This window comes from Alligator mississippiensis, chromosome 1 (genome assembly GCF_030867095.1).
Source record: "Alligator mississippiensis isolate rAllMis1 chromosome 1, rAllMis1, whole genome shotgun sequence".
NCBI classification, from domain to species: domain Eukaryota; kingdom Metazoa; phylum Chordata; order Crocodylia; family Alligatoridae; genus Alligator; species Alligator mississippiensis.
This window is the reverse complement of record NC_081824.1, coordinates 130,059,074-130,075,199: the sequence shown is the minus strand read 5'-3', so window position 1 is coordinate 130,075,199 and position 16,126 is coordinate 130,059,074. Positions and strand designations below refer to the sequence as shown.

The window sequence follows — 16,126 nt, the reverse complement described above, 5'->3', positions numbered from 1 at the left end:
GTTACAGAGGGAGTTCTCAGATGCTCAGTTAGTGTAGCTTTATGGACATTTGCATTGTGGTCAATGTGAGGATGTGTGACATTTGGAAGCATTAGTGGGATGCATGTCAGGGGAAAGTTGCACATAGGTCTGTCTGTACGTTGTCATAAGGGGTTAAAAGCACTAAAAAAATTGTCACCTGGAAGACGGTTTGGATGCAACTGCTTTTTGACAGAGAGAGACAGAAATTAACCGTGGGAAAAATTAACCATGAGAAGTGAGTAGAAGATACAGGACATATTGAAAAGGATGGAAAAATCAGATTTATTTGGAGAGACAAAACAGGAATAAAATCCTGACAGGTTTTAAAGTCACATAGACTTAAGGCCAGTGAAACATTTTCCCAGTTAGAGGAAGACATGAGCAATTTATTTTCTCCTCTTTGCCTTTCCAAACAAAAGCTTTGTATGGATGATGAAACTACACTTATTGCTTGAACAGGCAATCTGACATTATGCACTACAGAAGAACTTGTAATTTTCCTGGCAAGGGACTGCTAAGAGATGAAGAAGCATCAGAAAAACCCATGAAAAGCCACCTGTCTGATGCAACCACCATGAAAAATAAAATCCAGGTTTGAGAATTCAGCAATTATTTTCTCATGGACTTTCCCCCAGCTATGTTTTACAACAGCCAGAAAGGAATGGGTCCCTCTTGTAAAGCACCATTCAGGTGTAGTTGTAATACATCTATAGCTATATATTTAATCATTTTGCTATGGAGGTTCTGTTTTTGGCCTCTGTCAGAGGCACAATATCAGTCTGACAAGGAACAAAAACTTGCATGCAATACTCCATGCATTACTAGACATAAAAAGGTGTTTCTCTATACAAACACTCTCCTCATGATCCAGTCTTGTTTAGATTATGAGGACTATTGATAATTCTAAGTAAGGACTTGTTTAGACGTTCTGGGTACTGCAGGAAGAAGACATTTCATTTTGTTTTGTGGCTCCCTACCTCTTAGTTTCTGTTTATTGTCAGCCCCAAGTTATGATCCAATGGGCATAACACCTATAAAATATTGAAGCCCTGGTATTTTTAGCATTTAACATCGTACCTTATGGCTAGGGACAGACATTAAAAAAACCTGAGCCTGAATTGATTCAATCTTTGTAGGTTAGTTTAACCTGGCTAAGTTAAATCAGTTTTGTAACCAGACAGACATCCCAGAAATGCAGGCACGTGCCTGCAGTGGCTCAGGCTAGAAGCTGAGGGGTGCTAGAGCAGCCCTCCCTTTCTTCCATAGCATGGAGCTGAGGGGGGCATGGCCAGGCTTGGCAGGATGCTGTGATTAGCCCAGCAGGGAATAGATAACAGTGTTTATCACCCTATTAAGAAATCAACAGAGGGACATTACCAGCTACTTGTTGATTCTATCTGTTGATGCAGCAGGACCATAGCCAGCATGTGGTCTGCTAGCTAATACACGGACACCTCCTCAGCACGACATGGGGGGGGGGGGGGTAGAATTCCTGCTTAGCAGGGAGTGATGGGGGGAGGGGGGAAGCAGCCTGCAGTTTCTGGAGCTCCAGCTAGGGAGCAGAGGGGAGGGGCCAGCCCTGCTGTGGAGCAGAGAGCCCTGTCCAGCCCAGAGAACATGTTGGGATGCTGGGGGTGTCTGGTTTATCTTAAACCAGCAGGGGTCTGGGACAGACATTGCATAATGTATAGTTGAACCAGTAATTGCATAATATATTGGCTCGAACCAGTTTAAGTCTGATACTACATTCAACCAGGTTTATCTCAGACCAGTTTCAGCCATTCTCAAACTGGTTTATGTGCACTGAACATCTGTTCTGTTACAGGTTTAAACTAGTTTCTGATCACTTAAACTGGTTTGTGTATAATGTCTGTCCCTGAGAAAGTGGCAAGGTTTTATTATTTCATGGACTGTTCCCATCATTTAGAGAAAGAGAGCTAAGAAAGAAAACAGCGGTTACACTATTGCCACTGTGTTGCATACTTAAATAATAACAAGGCACAATTCAGGTCTGTGATTATTTAACAATTGAGGCTTCAAATTTGGGAAGCCATGGTGTTCAGCTATAGTGTTTATGGTGCGCCCATAAAAACAGACTTCCACAACTTGTGCACCAGTGCTGATGAGGTACAGCCTTTATTTTTATTCATGCTTGCAGCATTGATTGGAACTTAGAATTTTCTAATATAAAACATAACAACAAAAAACTTTCAAGGAGCTTGAAAATATTTTATTAATTTATTCCAGATTCATTTATTCTAGCAATAGCAAATGTTAAGTATTAATTCCATTAAAAAAAGTGGATCCATGGATAGAAATGTTAATGTGCGTTGCCACTCAGCTTCTAATTTGCCCAGATTTTTTTTGCTAAAAGCAGAAAAAAAGCAGTTCAAGTCTGTTTTTGCCGGAGAGAAGAATGCATCATAAAAAAATGGTCAAGGGGGCAGAGTCTGGAAGAGAGAGTCAGGACACTTGTGGTTGTAGTCCCAGACCTGTAACTGACTCATTGAATGACTAAGGAAATCACCTGGCTTTTTTGTACATCACATTCCACTTTGGTAACCTTAAGATAACACTTGCCTGTTTGTCTGCAAAATGCTGTGAAGAAAGAGCCTCTAACAGTTTATCATTGCTTCATTTCCTTTCTCCACCCAAGATTTATCTTTGGAGACTCTTGCAGCTTTTTATAAAGACTTCATAAATATCCAAGCCTTTTACAGCAACATGTTCACAAGTGTTTGTATATCAGCATGAAGACCGATTTAAAAGCTTTTTACATTCTAAAATCTTTTACAAACCTGCAGGCATGCACAGTCATTACATAGGTAGCTTGCACTAGTTAACCGATCAGACCCCTGCAATGAGCAACTTTCACTGCATGTTGCCTTCCCTAATTGGTTTTATGTTCCCATACATCATAAGACTTCTCAGGGTAGACCTGGTCTTCTTTTTAAAGAACCATGCATACCCACAACACTATATAAATCATAATATTTCTTTCTTTTACTTTAAAGAATACAAAATATCTAAGCAGCATTCTGAGTAAAGCAATTGAAAGAAAAGTAGCACATAAAGGGTGGGATTCTGAGAAATGCTCACTGATGGCTGGATAGTGAGCTACCCAGGGGTGGTTCCAGAGAGGGTGTGGCAACGCAACTGCCCCCTCCCTTTGGCTGTGTCATATGTGAGTCTCAGCCTCCGCCATTCCTTCCTTCCTTTCCCCTGCTACTGAGTTCAGCAGGGAGTGGGAGGGAGAAGGACAAACAGTGGCAGTGCTCATGCCCAAGGTTTCAGGGGCATGCAAAAGCAGGGCCTCCATGGAGCCAGACACTGTCCAAATCTGCTGGTGAGCTCAAAGCTCAGTGTTCAGGTGGAGCTCTGGCAGGAGCCCAGGGCTAACCAGGTAGGGAGCACAGAGCTCACTGAGTGTGCACAGTATAGTCAAAATGTGTGTGTATGCATGTGCGTGTGGGGTGGGAGGAAGTTGCACCCCACTGCCCTGTTGCTGGATCCACTACTGAGCAAACCTGAAGGCAAAGTTCCAGTGATTTCAATAGGAGCAGGGTGGGGACAATGCTATGAGCTTTTGAAGATAGAGTCTAAAACCTGAAAGAAAAAATGGGTGAGGAAGCTGCAACTGACTAGTTCAAATGCTTTAGCGGATATTTGTGTTGGGGAGAAAAGAAAAGAAAAGAAAAGAAAAGAAGTGAAAATGATTTGAACGCTCAAGGAGTGCTTGGTAAGTGGATACAATGACACAGATGATTGTCTGGAAATTGCAGGCTCCATGCTCTCTCAGCTTTCTTAACTGGCTTGCCTGCTGCAGACAACTAAAGAGCAGAACTAGTTCAAGTAGGAAAAGTGGCATGCACCTAAACAGCAAAATACCAAAACAACCCCCATCGCTTGCACACAGTGCATTCAAAACAAGTAAAATACAGAACATGTATGCATAATAAATATGATTTAGAAATGGATCATTAAAATAGATCCATCTCAGAGCGTCTCACTGAGAATCTCTACCAACAACAAACTCTTTAAAACCAACTAGTGCTATGGAGTCGGCCTTCACTGAAACAGAACAAAATTAGCTGTGGTAGAACTACATGCAAAACTTGTTTGTTGTGAGCAAAAGTTCTCTGGGAAACACAGAGGTAGTTTTTTAAAGAATCACTCCAGAAGAACCGCTTTTCCTGCGAGTGCGCAGTTCTACCTGCACTTCAAGTAGTACTGTGTGGCAAGATGCTGTTGTAATATAGTTGTAATGTGCCGCATAGCCTAGGGCAGTTTAAAACAGAAAAAAAACCATGAAAACTTTCTGGGCAAATGTCCTTAGCTACAATTATCTGAAAAATTGTTCTTAAACCTTTAGCAACTACTTTACTGAAACACAATTTTACTCAAATGGGCACAATCAGAGAACATCTAGGCTGCTCACAGACATGGAAAAAATGAAACAGAAAAACAGTGCTTTACCAGAAGAGGAAGCACATTAGTTTGACCTGACTTCCCAGCATCTGTAGAGATTGGGTGCTTCAACGGGGCTTTTTGGCTATTAGATAAAAGTGCCAAAAAGCCCCACTGAAGTGAACGATCTATACAGATGCTAGGTTAGGCTGGTCAAACTAATGCGATGCCTCTTCTGGGCATGTGCTGTGCTCGGCATGGGGGTGCACCGAGCTGAAAGTAAAGTGCTGTTTTGGTTTTCTTCCCCACGTCTGTAAGCAGCCCTAGAGTCTAGCCCAGCCTAAGCTAAATTTTCAAGACAAGCCAATCTTGTTAAGCAACATGAAATTAAGTCCCATCTCTTCGCTCTAATTCTCTCATATTGGGGGACGAAGTTATAGCATAATAGCTCCCAATAAATGAACTAAAGCACAGTTTGGGTATACATTTAAAACAAGATTTAGACCCTGCAGAACTAAGTTAGGTCAGGAATTCTGTGTTGTAATGAATTCTCAAGTGTAAATAAGACCACAGAGAGATTGTATAAGCCTGTAACATACAGATGTGAGTAAGCAGGGTGGAGCACTGAGGTGAAGAATATGTCGCTGGGGAAATAAAACTATTTCTTGTCATTATTTCACTGTTTTTGCTTAGAAGGACAATGGTTTATTGTCTTCATGAGCTCCATTGTTTAGTTGTTGCTCTTTTCATTTTTTAATGAAGGAACCAGCAGTTGGACTCAGTGAGTGTTTCCTGAGATGGAGCCATTTCGAAAGCTTACGAGCTGAACACACTATTCTGTGCGCTTTTCAGAATCCTCTATTTTATTTTTGGATTGCTGCAAGGCAAAAAACCCAAAACTATATTCAAACAAAGGGAAAGCATCTGATGGCTTGAGAGCCCACAGTGCAAGATTCTATTCCGCAGTCTTCTGAGTACTTGCTTGAAGGAAAGTGCAATTCAACTATGAAGCTAATTCAATTTTATATGAGGGTTAAAAAAATGCAAACCAGAGTCTTGACTGACCCTAAATTCTGTCTCTAGGCTCCAAGGAGACTTTGCCTTTATGACTACTCATTGTGTCCTTGACCACAGACAGGATACACACTATATAGAAACCAGCATGACAGAATCCCCTAGGCATAAACCTGAATTGAATGTTCCCAAGGACACAGGTAAAAAGCCACATCCTATTGTAACAATTCACCCCCATCATTACCACACCATCACATGGACAGCCTCAGTTTACCACACTGTTGTCTCTGACAGGCAGGAATTAAAGATTCCAAAAAAATCCCATATCTAAATGTGTGGCTTAAGTTACCATACTACTTTGTGTGCCCATGTGTTTGAAAAATCAGGCCCTAGTAAACATGCAGCTCTTGAACATGAGCTTAGCAAACAACTGCCTACATTTTTAACTATAACTTGCACTTATTGATCAGAATAGAGCAAAAGATAAGGCAATGAACCAATTTATTAAAAAAAAAAGTAAAGAAAGGATTTTTGGAATTTAGTTTAACCAGACCTTGCATAGCAACAGTGATGTCCTGGCATGATGCAATCTCAGAAAATGCTACAACTGGAGTGGATTAGCGTCACCTTTGGAGGGTCGAGACATTGGTCTGTGTCCATAAATAAGTGGAAGGGATCAACATTATGTAACTGGGAACCTTGAAGAAGTTTAAAAATTAATGTTACTTCTTCAGAGAGACCAGACATTATGGATGTAAGGGACATTGCTGGCCCTTATATCCAGTGAGGTAATCATGAGTACTGGACTGATGACAGGCAAAGGATCTTCTGAATAATAAGACATTTTTGGATGTTCTGCTCTGACAGACGAGATTATAACGATGTCAATGTCCATTACACTGTGCAAAGGAGCTCACTAAATGAATCAGCCCAGAAGAATATATGCATTAGAATAATGTCTCTGTTTTCAGACAGACACTTGAATAGCTAGTCATGAATAAGGAAATGGTATTAACATATGCCCATCACTGTACCAGTGATTTTTTCAATAGGTGCATAAAAGTAACATAACAGCTGTTTGTCCCTCACCCCCTTAAACTTCTCAACCGTCTGATAACTGGAACACAACATCATAAAGGTCTCCAGTTTAAGTCACTACTTCTGTTTGATATTAAAATGCTGCCATAGCTTTGCATTTCAGGGAAATCCTTCCAATTTTAACATAAACCTTCCAAGGTAACATAAAAAAACTACTTCACTGGGACACAATAGTGGAGGTTCACATTTTTCAAAAGAATGGAACTTAAAATACAGTTTATGTCACCCTAAACAGGTGATTTCCCCACACATTTGTAGCTGAAATAGGAAACAAAATGGACCAAAAATACTGACATTTTATATCTGATAAACTCTTTTGACAAATAAAAATACCCATGACTAGGAGACACACTACAAGTGATTCAAAGCTTGCTAACTTATCAAGGAAACAAGTTTCATATAGAAAAAGATCTCTACAAAATATGTGTTCTTTTCTCCAATATCCCTCTCATTTCAAATTTGTCTCTTCCTAACAGTGCCCCAAGAAGCACATTGACTGATAACTTAGAAATATGCAGTTGCTTTGTGTGTAGCTTTCGAATGCCAGGAGATGAACTATATTTGTTCAAGAGCAACAGGTTTTACCATGCAGTATCTTCTTGTTCATATTAATTTTTAGATAGCAACTGATAAGGCAAATTCTTTTGTTGGCAGCTCAAACAAAAATATATAAAACCATAGCATGGAAAATTTCACCTCTTTGTTACATCATTTTAGATGTAAAACAAACATTCATATATGTTAGCAATGGTACATATGGTAGACGACTTCTCTGCTGTAAACAGAATAAATTAGCTTGTAATATTTTGTTCTTAGATTTAAGATTACTTTCTGTCACAAAAAATGTTTTGCAGGAAGAGTAGATTTTTGCTCTATGGTTTTCTTGATATCCTTCCAGAGGCATCTAACAGGCATACTTCAAATTCACTCTCGTCTCCTATTACAGGAAACAGAGAAGTTGCAGTTTCTATTTTCAGAAATCTGAAAAAATGAAACAACAAGTATTATTGTAATTGTTCTTCATTAGCTAAAATAACAAGTCTTTGCTTCTTTTTTAAGGCAGGAAAACAAAATATGAGCATGAAAGCACAAGACACACGATATGGCAAGATTTAAACAACATGTTTAATTATCCCCCATGCTACAAACAGCACATATATATGTAGCAAATTCATGTAATTCTGTTGGCAATAAAATACAATACACCAATTCTTACATCTCTAAGGCTTACTTTGTAATAAAAAAATCTACTGACGAAGTTTAGTGCCCATATTTTTGGACTATTTTTTGTTCCAATAACAAAAAATAATCAGCAGTATGCATCTAAATAGCATTGATAAAGGCATAATAAAAAAAAACCTTTTCTGGTTTCAAATAAAATTTTAATCAACTTTATTGAGGGAGAAAGAGCCAATGGGCCAGTACTTTATTACACAATCTGGATAAAGATTAATGAAAAATTAAATATACTGATGCTGCAGATCAAGAGAAGCAACAATAAGCATGAATGATGTTCACACACCTAAAGCTCAGTTCCAAAAGCGAACTGGCTCTCTCTCTCTTCACATATTGATTCTCTAGCACCGAAGATTCAAAAATAGTCTCTACCAGTTTATCAACAAAATGATCCAGGGGAAATAGTCAACAGGAAATTAAAGCCCTAATGTTAGTGTGTAATGACAGTTAGGAAAGCAAATGAATGCAGGAATATTAATGCAGCACAGCTCCAGTCTGGTAGCTATGTGGTAGTAAAGGGGTGAGATCACAAGCAAAGAAATATTTTCTTTCTTCCTTTCTTCCTTTCTTCTTTCCCCCCCCCCCCCCCACTTAGTGCCTAACCTCCCTCTCCCTCCAAATTGGAAATTGGGTCCCACTCTGCAAAGTACTGTACATGAGAATAAAGACTGAAGGCTACGTTGAGTTTATTTTTTGTGGATGACTTGATTGCTTCTGTTTTTTAAAAGCCTAGAGTAGAAAGAGAGATATAGGTCTGAAACCAGGACTCACTGCTGGCTACAGCATGCCCCCTTTCCTGGCCCATGCAGTTAGGCTCATTCTTGCTAGCTCTCCTTCTGTTCCCATGACTCTTGGGAGCCCAATGGGTCAGCTTCAAAAGTGCTCTCAGCCAAACCTTGTCCCTGGTGACTGGGGTATTCTGTTGGGATATAGCAGGTATGCGTTCAAACCCTTTGAGGCTGGGGGGGAAGGAAGGGACACATGGTTTAGCAACTAGGCTGTTCATGGAGAAGGAAGATTATGTAATTTAATTGGTAAATACAACCGTCTATGTAGATATATATCTGCTCAGGGCAGACAGCCTGCTAAGATGCATACACAATATATAAATCAGGAGAAAAAAAAATTACAACTGGACAGATCAAATCAATAAACAGTTCTTAAGGTGGGGATGGTATACATTCCCTCCATTTCCTTAAGGGAGTCTTTCAATCTTGTCTCCAATTATAAGGAAAGCTCCACCTCCAGCTCCCCAAATACTCAAAGCCACCCTTCAGGGACAAATTTAAACTAGACACCTTCCTTCAAGATCTGTCAGAGTGTTACTAGGTACTGACGCACTTAATTTGTTTTTCCCTTTCCCAGGGTGAAAAGTAAACCATGCACCCAACTCCAGCTGTCTAAAAATGCTGGACTGGTACAGACTGTAGAAACAGTATATATATGGGGGAAAAAGGAAAGGGGAAGAACGATGAATGGAGAAAAATGAGTAAGAGTCCATAAGACCATTTCTTCTGGCTGATTATGCTGGAATGAATTCAGACAAACTGCTTACAAACAGTTCCTGTTTTCTGCCATCAAGCTTCAAATTCCTACTGTTTTCCTCCTCTCCAGGCTTGAAGCACCTCATAGGGTTTTCCACAGAAAGGCTGATGCTCACAGCTCCTTTGGCAAAGCTTTGGAAGGGTCACAATATCAGTTTTCTAAGTTGCAAAGCATCCAGCTGCACATCGCATCTGGACAGAATTGCAAAATAAAAGAATATGACCATGAGTTGTAGGTGGCTGTGCCTTGCCAGATCACAAGAGAAGAAAAATGAAACAAGACTGTTAAAGACGAGGTTAGATTCAGGAATAAACAGTCACAACTGGGTCAGATGACTAGATCAAATGACAAAGTGAAAAGTGAATCCTGCCGTCTGCACCACAGACATCTTGTAACCCCTCTCTCCTGAAGTGGGTCTGGATCTTTAGCATCTTCAGAGTCAGCACACAAATAACGCAACAGCTCACTCTTCTACTTTCTCTCTCTGGCACAGTTACCTCCATATAAGCCTAGCCTTATTCCCAATGGTTAGTCTCTAAGAATCTCTGAAATAACGGTGAACACCTGTTGTAGTTCCTCTGCTAAAGAAAAGTCTTTTAGCATTTCCTTGTTGAATATGTCAGTGTGCAGGCTGAGTGGGGTGACAATGAGATGAAGTAGTAGGGAATTGATTAGTTCCCTTAAGTGATCATTTCCAAGCTTTTAAAGATTTGGGTATTTTTAATTGTGTACAGGGCTTTTTGCAAAGAAAGCATAATACCGACAAGCAGGTGTTGTCTGCTGTTTGATTGAAAAACACTTTCAACACTTACCTGGTTTAAATATAGGGTTTTTTTGTTCAAATATATTCTAATATTCATACAGACTCCAAGATGAAAACAGTAAGTCTGGACTTTGCAGAATTTTGTGGAAACCATCATCAGCTATATTAAGAGAGATAGACCGATGGAGGCCAATGCTTAGCTCAGTTTAGCAAGATAAACCATACAGCTATTCTGCTTGAAGCTCTCTATAAAGTCTCATGAATATGAGCACTGTACAGTGGGACGTAGAACGCATGTTAGAACAATGATTCTCAGCAAGACACTTGTGTTTATAATGAAACATCTGCAGTTCTTGGACTAATCTCTGAATATTTTGCAATCACCACATCTTAAAGATTTGAGTCACTTCTAGTTACTTGGCAAAATACCATATTACCATAAAATTTACAACATGCACTGTGATCACAAAAAAAGAGCTCCAAATGAGCAGATAGAAAATCACTATATCTGCTGGATCTGACACCAAATAAAACACATGCACACATACCTCAAAGGATTCTATATCAGCTGTGCAGCAGCCTGTTCCATTGCCTAAACCTTCTTCCATGGGAAAATTATTTTTTTGAATGACAATTTACAAAGCTAATACAGAAAAACTTATGATAGCATGTTGCAGGAAAAGGGGAGATCAAAGGTAGGAGAAAAGATACGTATTTGTTTTGTTGTTTTTTTTAAAACTCATCTCCCTATCCCTACCTATTCTTTTTCGCCTTGGGCTACTGAAAAGCACTAGTCTAATCAATGTCTTGTTCAAATCTCAGGACCAGGGAAGAAGGTGCACAAAGTCCATAGGGCAATAGTTTCTTTTACCTATTACTGCAGTTGACACTTAAATCCATACTTTATCACCTAAATAGCAATGGCCTGATCTTCACAATTGCTGAGCTTCTGCCACCTTCAACTATGGCATACTGAGCATACTCACCATTTAAATCAGAAGGACATAATTGTAGACACTTAACTTAAAAAACCTAGACCCAGATTTCCAAATATTTTACGGTCATCATATTCTTAAAAAAAATGTGAGGGGCACGGATTTCTTAGGGTGATATCATTTATTGGACCCACTATACAGTTGGCATAGGGTGAGACAAACTTTTGAATGCAAGACTTGCATTTGAAAGCTTGTCAAACTCTATCCCAACTGTACAGTTGATCCAGTAAAAGATACTACCCTAAGAAATCCTTGCCTCTCAAATTTCTGGACCATGATGACTACATCACTCTTATACAACCTTAAAAAATTTTAGCCACAGGATCTCCCCTCTTTCCCCCTACTCCCTGTGGTTGATGACGTCAACATCTCCTCAGGAGATAAATATCCTTCCTCCACATGGTTAGATGCCTGCAATTTCTAAAAATCTGATGAGAATGTTTTTTTTTCCTTCAGTTTAGTCAACTGTTATTCCCTTCTCAACACAAAAATGTCACCCAAACTTATTAGAAACCAGGGTTAATATTTTCACTTTATGTGCTACTCCAAAGCCAGGTCCTTCGCAGCTGGCAGTAGAGCAGTTGGTTTGCTTTTTGTTTTTACTTAATCTATTTATCAAAAAGGAAAATATATATTTTTCCCGGGGGGGTATGACAAACTGGTATGAGACTGCTGGGCAAACACATTGGCGGACCACTACTTGACTTTTAGCTTCCTTCATTTCTTGGAGTCTCATAATAGCAGAGACTCCCAATGCCTAAAGAAGGTCGACTGCACTCTGAAGCTTGCTAAGAACTTTTTTCCAACTATTCAGTTGGTCTAATAAAGGAGATCACATTTACTCAAAGAACGCTGCCTGCCTAGTTTTTATGACAGGATTTGGCAATCATTTGATTATTCAGAGGAGCACATGACATATTTCTGAATGAAGCTTGATCAGTTGTTACATAGCATATAATAGTTCCTAAGCAAGAAATAAGTTGTAAAACAACAAGAAACGTTACATATAATTCTACACAGCAATAAACTGCGAATGGCACTCTAAACAAAAGTAACAATTGCCTATAGATCTGCATATAAAGTTCATATTGATGGTTTATTATGTGTAAAGAAAGGGGATTATTTTACACTGGTTGGCATGATGCTAAACTGCAGCTGGAATATTGTATTCAAATTTGATAATCCCATTGATTCTAGAGGAGGGACAGAGACAGAGGAAGTTAAAAAAACACCAAAAAGAATAAGAGGTCTGAAAAATACAACTTTTGCGGAAGGATGAAGAGATCTGAGAACCCACAAAAAAGGAGAAACCCACAAAAAAGGAGAAAGAATTGTCTCAAAATAGGCAGACAAGGTTCCTTGGGTGAATTTGATATCTTTTATTGTCATATCAGATGGCGTACAGCAGGGGGTACTTGGGAAGGCCCTAGGGGTATGCACAAGTGGGGATGGAGCGCCGCCCCCAGAAGCAGGGCCGGGGCAGAGTGAGGGCAGCAGCACCTCTGTGCGGGCCACACAGGTGCCACCTAGCCAGGCAGATATGGTGGGGAAGCTGGCATGTGGTGGCAGCCAGCGCCGCCATCCACCACCCCACGTCACCACTCCACGTTTGGCCATGTGCCCCACCCCCCGTCCACCCACACACCACAGCCCCACTTCTGCTCTGTGTCTGGCCACTGGGAGTTGAAAACCCCTGGAGTAGAGGGATCATTTGGTCTCAGTTTGAAGCAGAAGTAATAATGGTAGTTATGGTGCAGCAAAAAATATATAATGGTAAAAACAGACTGCCAAAACGGAATAATTTTTAGAGGAGATATTCAAAGCTAGACTGTGCCTCTCCCTTTTGGGATGATATAGGATGGAGGTATTCAACTGGCTGCAAAAGAGCCCAATCCTTAGCTGGTGTAACTTGACACAGCTCTACCGAAACCAGTATGCCATGGCATTTTATGCCAATTCAGCAATTGGTACCAGATCTGTAATGACACATATAAAGCCAGTTCCTTACTTCTGTAATTTATTTTCTCTGTACACTGGCTAAGAAAACAGTTCAGTCAGTGCTGACAGTTATATATCACCCACCTGAATTTGGATCTTGCTTCTCAGAACAATCCTTTTACTTGCTCTGTGACAGGGTCAAGGTCAATGTCATAGAAACAAGGCCTTGTAGGCAGTCCTGGCATGGTGCTCATCTGTGGGAACAATGAAACCAAGTTAGATTCCTGCAAATGCAAGAGGGTAAGTGCTCTGCGCATATATACCTTTGATGAAATGAAGGGCTTGATTGTTCTTCATGAACTCATAACTACAACTGTAATTCTTAAAAAAAAAAAAAAAAAAAGCCATCTGCTACTTCAATTCATTTTCTAAGACTGAGTTGATGAGAGACAGGAAAGAGGAAAATAAAAACTCTAAAAAAATAGTTTGATAGTACACTAGCAAGAAATGAGAGTGAACTTCCTAAACAAAACAAAGGCACAGGATTTATTTTGTTTCTCAAGAGTATTCATCTACTTAAAGCAATGATATTGGCAAATCTGGAAAGGGTGAAGGCAGTATTATGGGAATTCAATAGCCCATCTCTTTGAATGAAATAAAACATGGCAAAGAATAAGTCATGATGCCTTCACAACTCACTACTAAATTAATAAATCAAGATGATTCACATAAATATGCATGAATTATTGGTGAATCCAGTTCATCATTTAGGGACCTTCCAACCTCTAGAACTTCATTCTTCACAAGTGTTCTGAACACTAAGAAGTCACAGAGCTGCAGTGGGAATCCCAACACAGAAGCAGTGACATTTCCAGCAGAACCACCAACCCCAGTCTATTTACACAAGCATAAAGCTGCAAGAGCAAACTCATTTAAAATAATTCAGTATTAAAGCCAGTCTGGATAGCTTTAACTTTAAAAATATGAGCTGTCCCGATGATTTAAAAACATACAATTATCTCCGATTTCAAACAAATTATTTATTTTGTGTTTATTTTTACTTTAGTAACACCTTTCAAACATACCTAAGGGTCTTAAAAGCTGTCAGTCCTACTTTCAAAACTATTTAGTTCTTTAGGAGCCCAAAGTCACTTCTGAAAATAGGGCCTAGGAATCTAAGGGTGTGGACAGATCATAGAAAGTTAGGGTTGGAAGGGACCTCAAGAGGTCTAGCTCAACTCCCTGCTCAATGCAGGACCGTCCCCAACTAGATCATCCGCCAAAGCTTTGTGTAGCCAGGTTTTGAAAACCTCCAAGGATGGAGCTCCCACCACCTCTCTGGGTAACTTGCTTCAGTGTTTTTACTACCCTCCTAGTGAGAAAATTCTTCCTCATATCTAACCTAACCTTCCCTTGCTGCAACTTGAAACCACTGCTCCTCATTCTGTCATGTGAACCACTGAGAACAGTCTAGCTCTATCCTCTTTTGAACTCCCCTGCAATTAGTTGAAGGCTGCTATTAAATCCCGCCCAAGTCTCCTCTTCTCTAAACTAAATAAGCCCAGTTCCCTCAGTCTTTCCTCCTAAGTCATGTCCCCCAACCCCCTCACTATTTTTGTCACCCTCTGCTGGACTCTCTCCAATTTCTCCACATCCTTTCTGTAGTGGGGCCCCAAAACTGGACACAGTACTCCAGATGTGGCTTCACCAGTGCTGAATAGAGGGGAAGAATCACTTCCCTTGACCTATGGGCAACACATCTACCAATGCAGCCCAGTATGCCATTAGCCTTCTGGGCAACAAGGGCACACTGCTGGCTCATATTCAGCTTATTGTCCACTGTAAACCCAGGTCCTGTTCTGCAGAGCTGCTACCCAGCCAGTCAGCCCCCAGCCTGTACTGGTGCATGGGATTGTTCCATCCTAAGTGCAGGACTTGGCACTTGTCCTTGTTGAACCTCATGAGACTCCTTTTGGTCCAATCCTCCAATTTGTCTAGGTCACTCTGAATGTAACATTTGAAGTGCTTCAAAGGTTGAGCAGACAGATGTACATGCTCAGTGCTTTAAAGCAGTCCAGAAAAAACCTTAAAGAAAACAACTAGCATTTAGAAGTGCTTCAAAATGAAGTGTTTCCTGTTATGTGTGTATACTCTGTGGAAGTTGGCAAGGGTGGGTGTCACGGCGGAGTCCTCGCGGAGGGCCGTGATCTCCTTGAGGCCCTCTCACCGCGCTACTCCGGCCCGAGGGCACCCTCCATTCTCGCCCGCCACGTCTTGATGGAATATATGTAATAGGGAGGCTGCCTTGTGTTTCCTCGGGCCTGTCAGCTCCTGGACCCCTCGTGGGTCTCCCCGTATAATGGGCGCTACCCAAGCACCCTAGCCTTACGGGCTATGCGTGGCTCCTACCTCCCCTGATACCACGCCCCAAGCCTCGCAGATGTAAAGGATGTTGTTCGGTCTATACGCCCGCTTCCTGGGCCTCCTCTCTAATGTGGCCCACTCTGGGCTCCCTGTCTCGTGCCCAGCCTCTTGCTGGGACTCCCGTCTAGCCCACTCTGGGCCTCCCCTGCCGGTGTGGTTCCGCTCCGGGACTCTCCAGCGGGCCTCCGGTCCTATGGGCCAACCGCACAGATACCCTCCCTGACTCTGGCTCCCCGCGCTGCTACTCCCTGTCTTCTCAGGGGCAACCGCAGCGCCCTGCCTTGGTCCGAGGGGGATTGCCGCACTAGCCTGCGGCCGGGCTCGCTATGCCCGTGCGCCCACACTGGGCTACTCAACAAAGCACAATGGCGTTCCCCCTTTCTGGGGCTCGCCGCGCCCACACTGGGCTACTCAATAAAACACAATGGCGTTCCCCCTCTCTGGGGGCTCACCGCGCCCACGCTGGGCTACTCAATAAAACACAATGGCGTTCCCCCTCTCTGGGGCTCGCCGCGCCCACACTGGGCTACTCAATAACGTACAAGGGCGTTCCCCCTCTCTGGGGGCTCGCCGCGCCCACACTGGGCTACTCAGTATGGCCCCGCTCTCTAGGGCTGCTCAGTATGGCGCTCCCCCCTTCTCTGGGGCTCGCCGTGCCTGCACTGGGCTACTCAGTAATACCGCC

General features: G+C 41.5%; 1 protein-coding gene across 4 annotated transcripts in view; it reads right to left on the bottom strand.

The window, feature by feature from the left end:
- Window positions 1-2,229: 2,229 nt before the first annotated feature.
- Window positions 2,230-16,126, bottom strand: part of MTHFD1L (methylenetetrahydrofolate dehydrogenase (NADP+ dependent) 1 like) — a 291,886-nt gene continuing 277,989 nt past the window's right edge. For 3 of the 4 annotated variants that reach the window (XM_019488330.2, XM_014605534.3, XM_059714040.1), the window contains 2 exons: window positions 13,162-13,271; window positions 2,230-7,521 (listed from right to left, as the gene is read on the bottom strand). In XM_019488330.2, the coding sequence (XP_019343875.1) occupies window positions 13,182-13,271 (90 nt within the window). In that variant the 3' untranslated portion in view covers window positions 2,230-7,521; window positions 13,162-13,181. Of the gene's footprint in view, window positions 7,522-8,366; window positions 9,513-13,161; window positions 13,272-16,126 lie in introns of those variants that run through there. The other variant, XM_019488331.2, reaches the window with a different exon arrangement.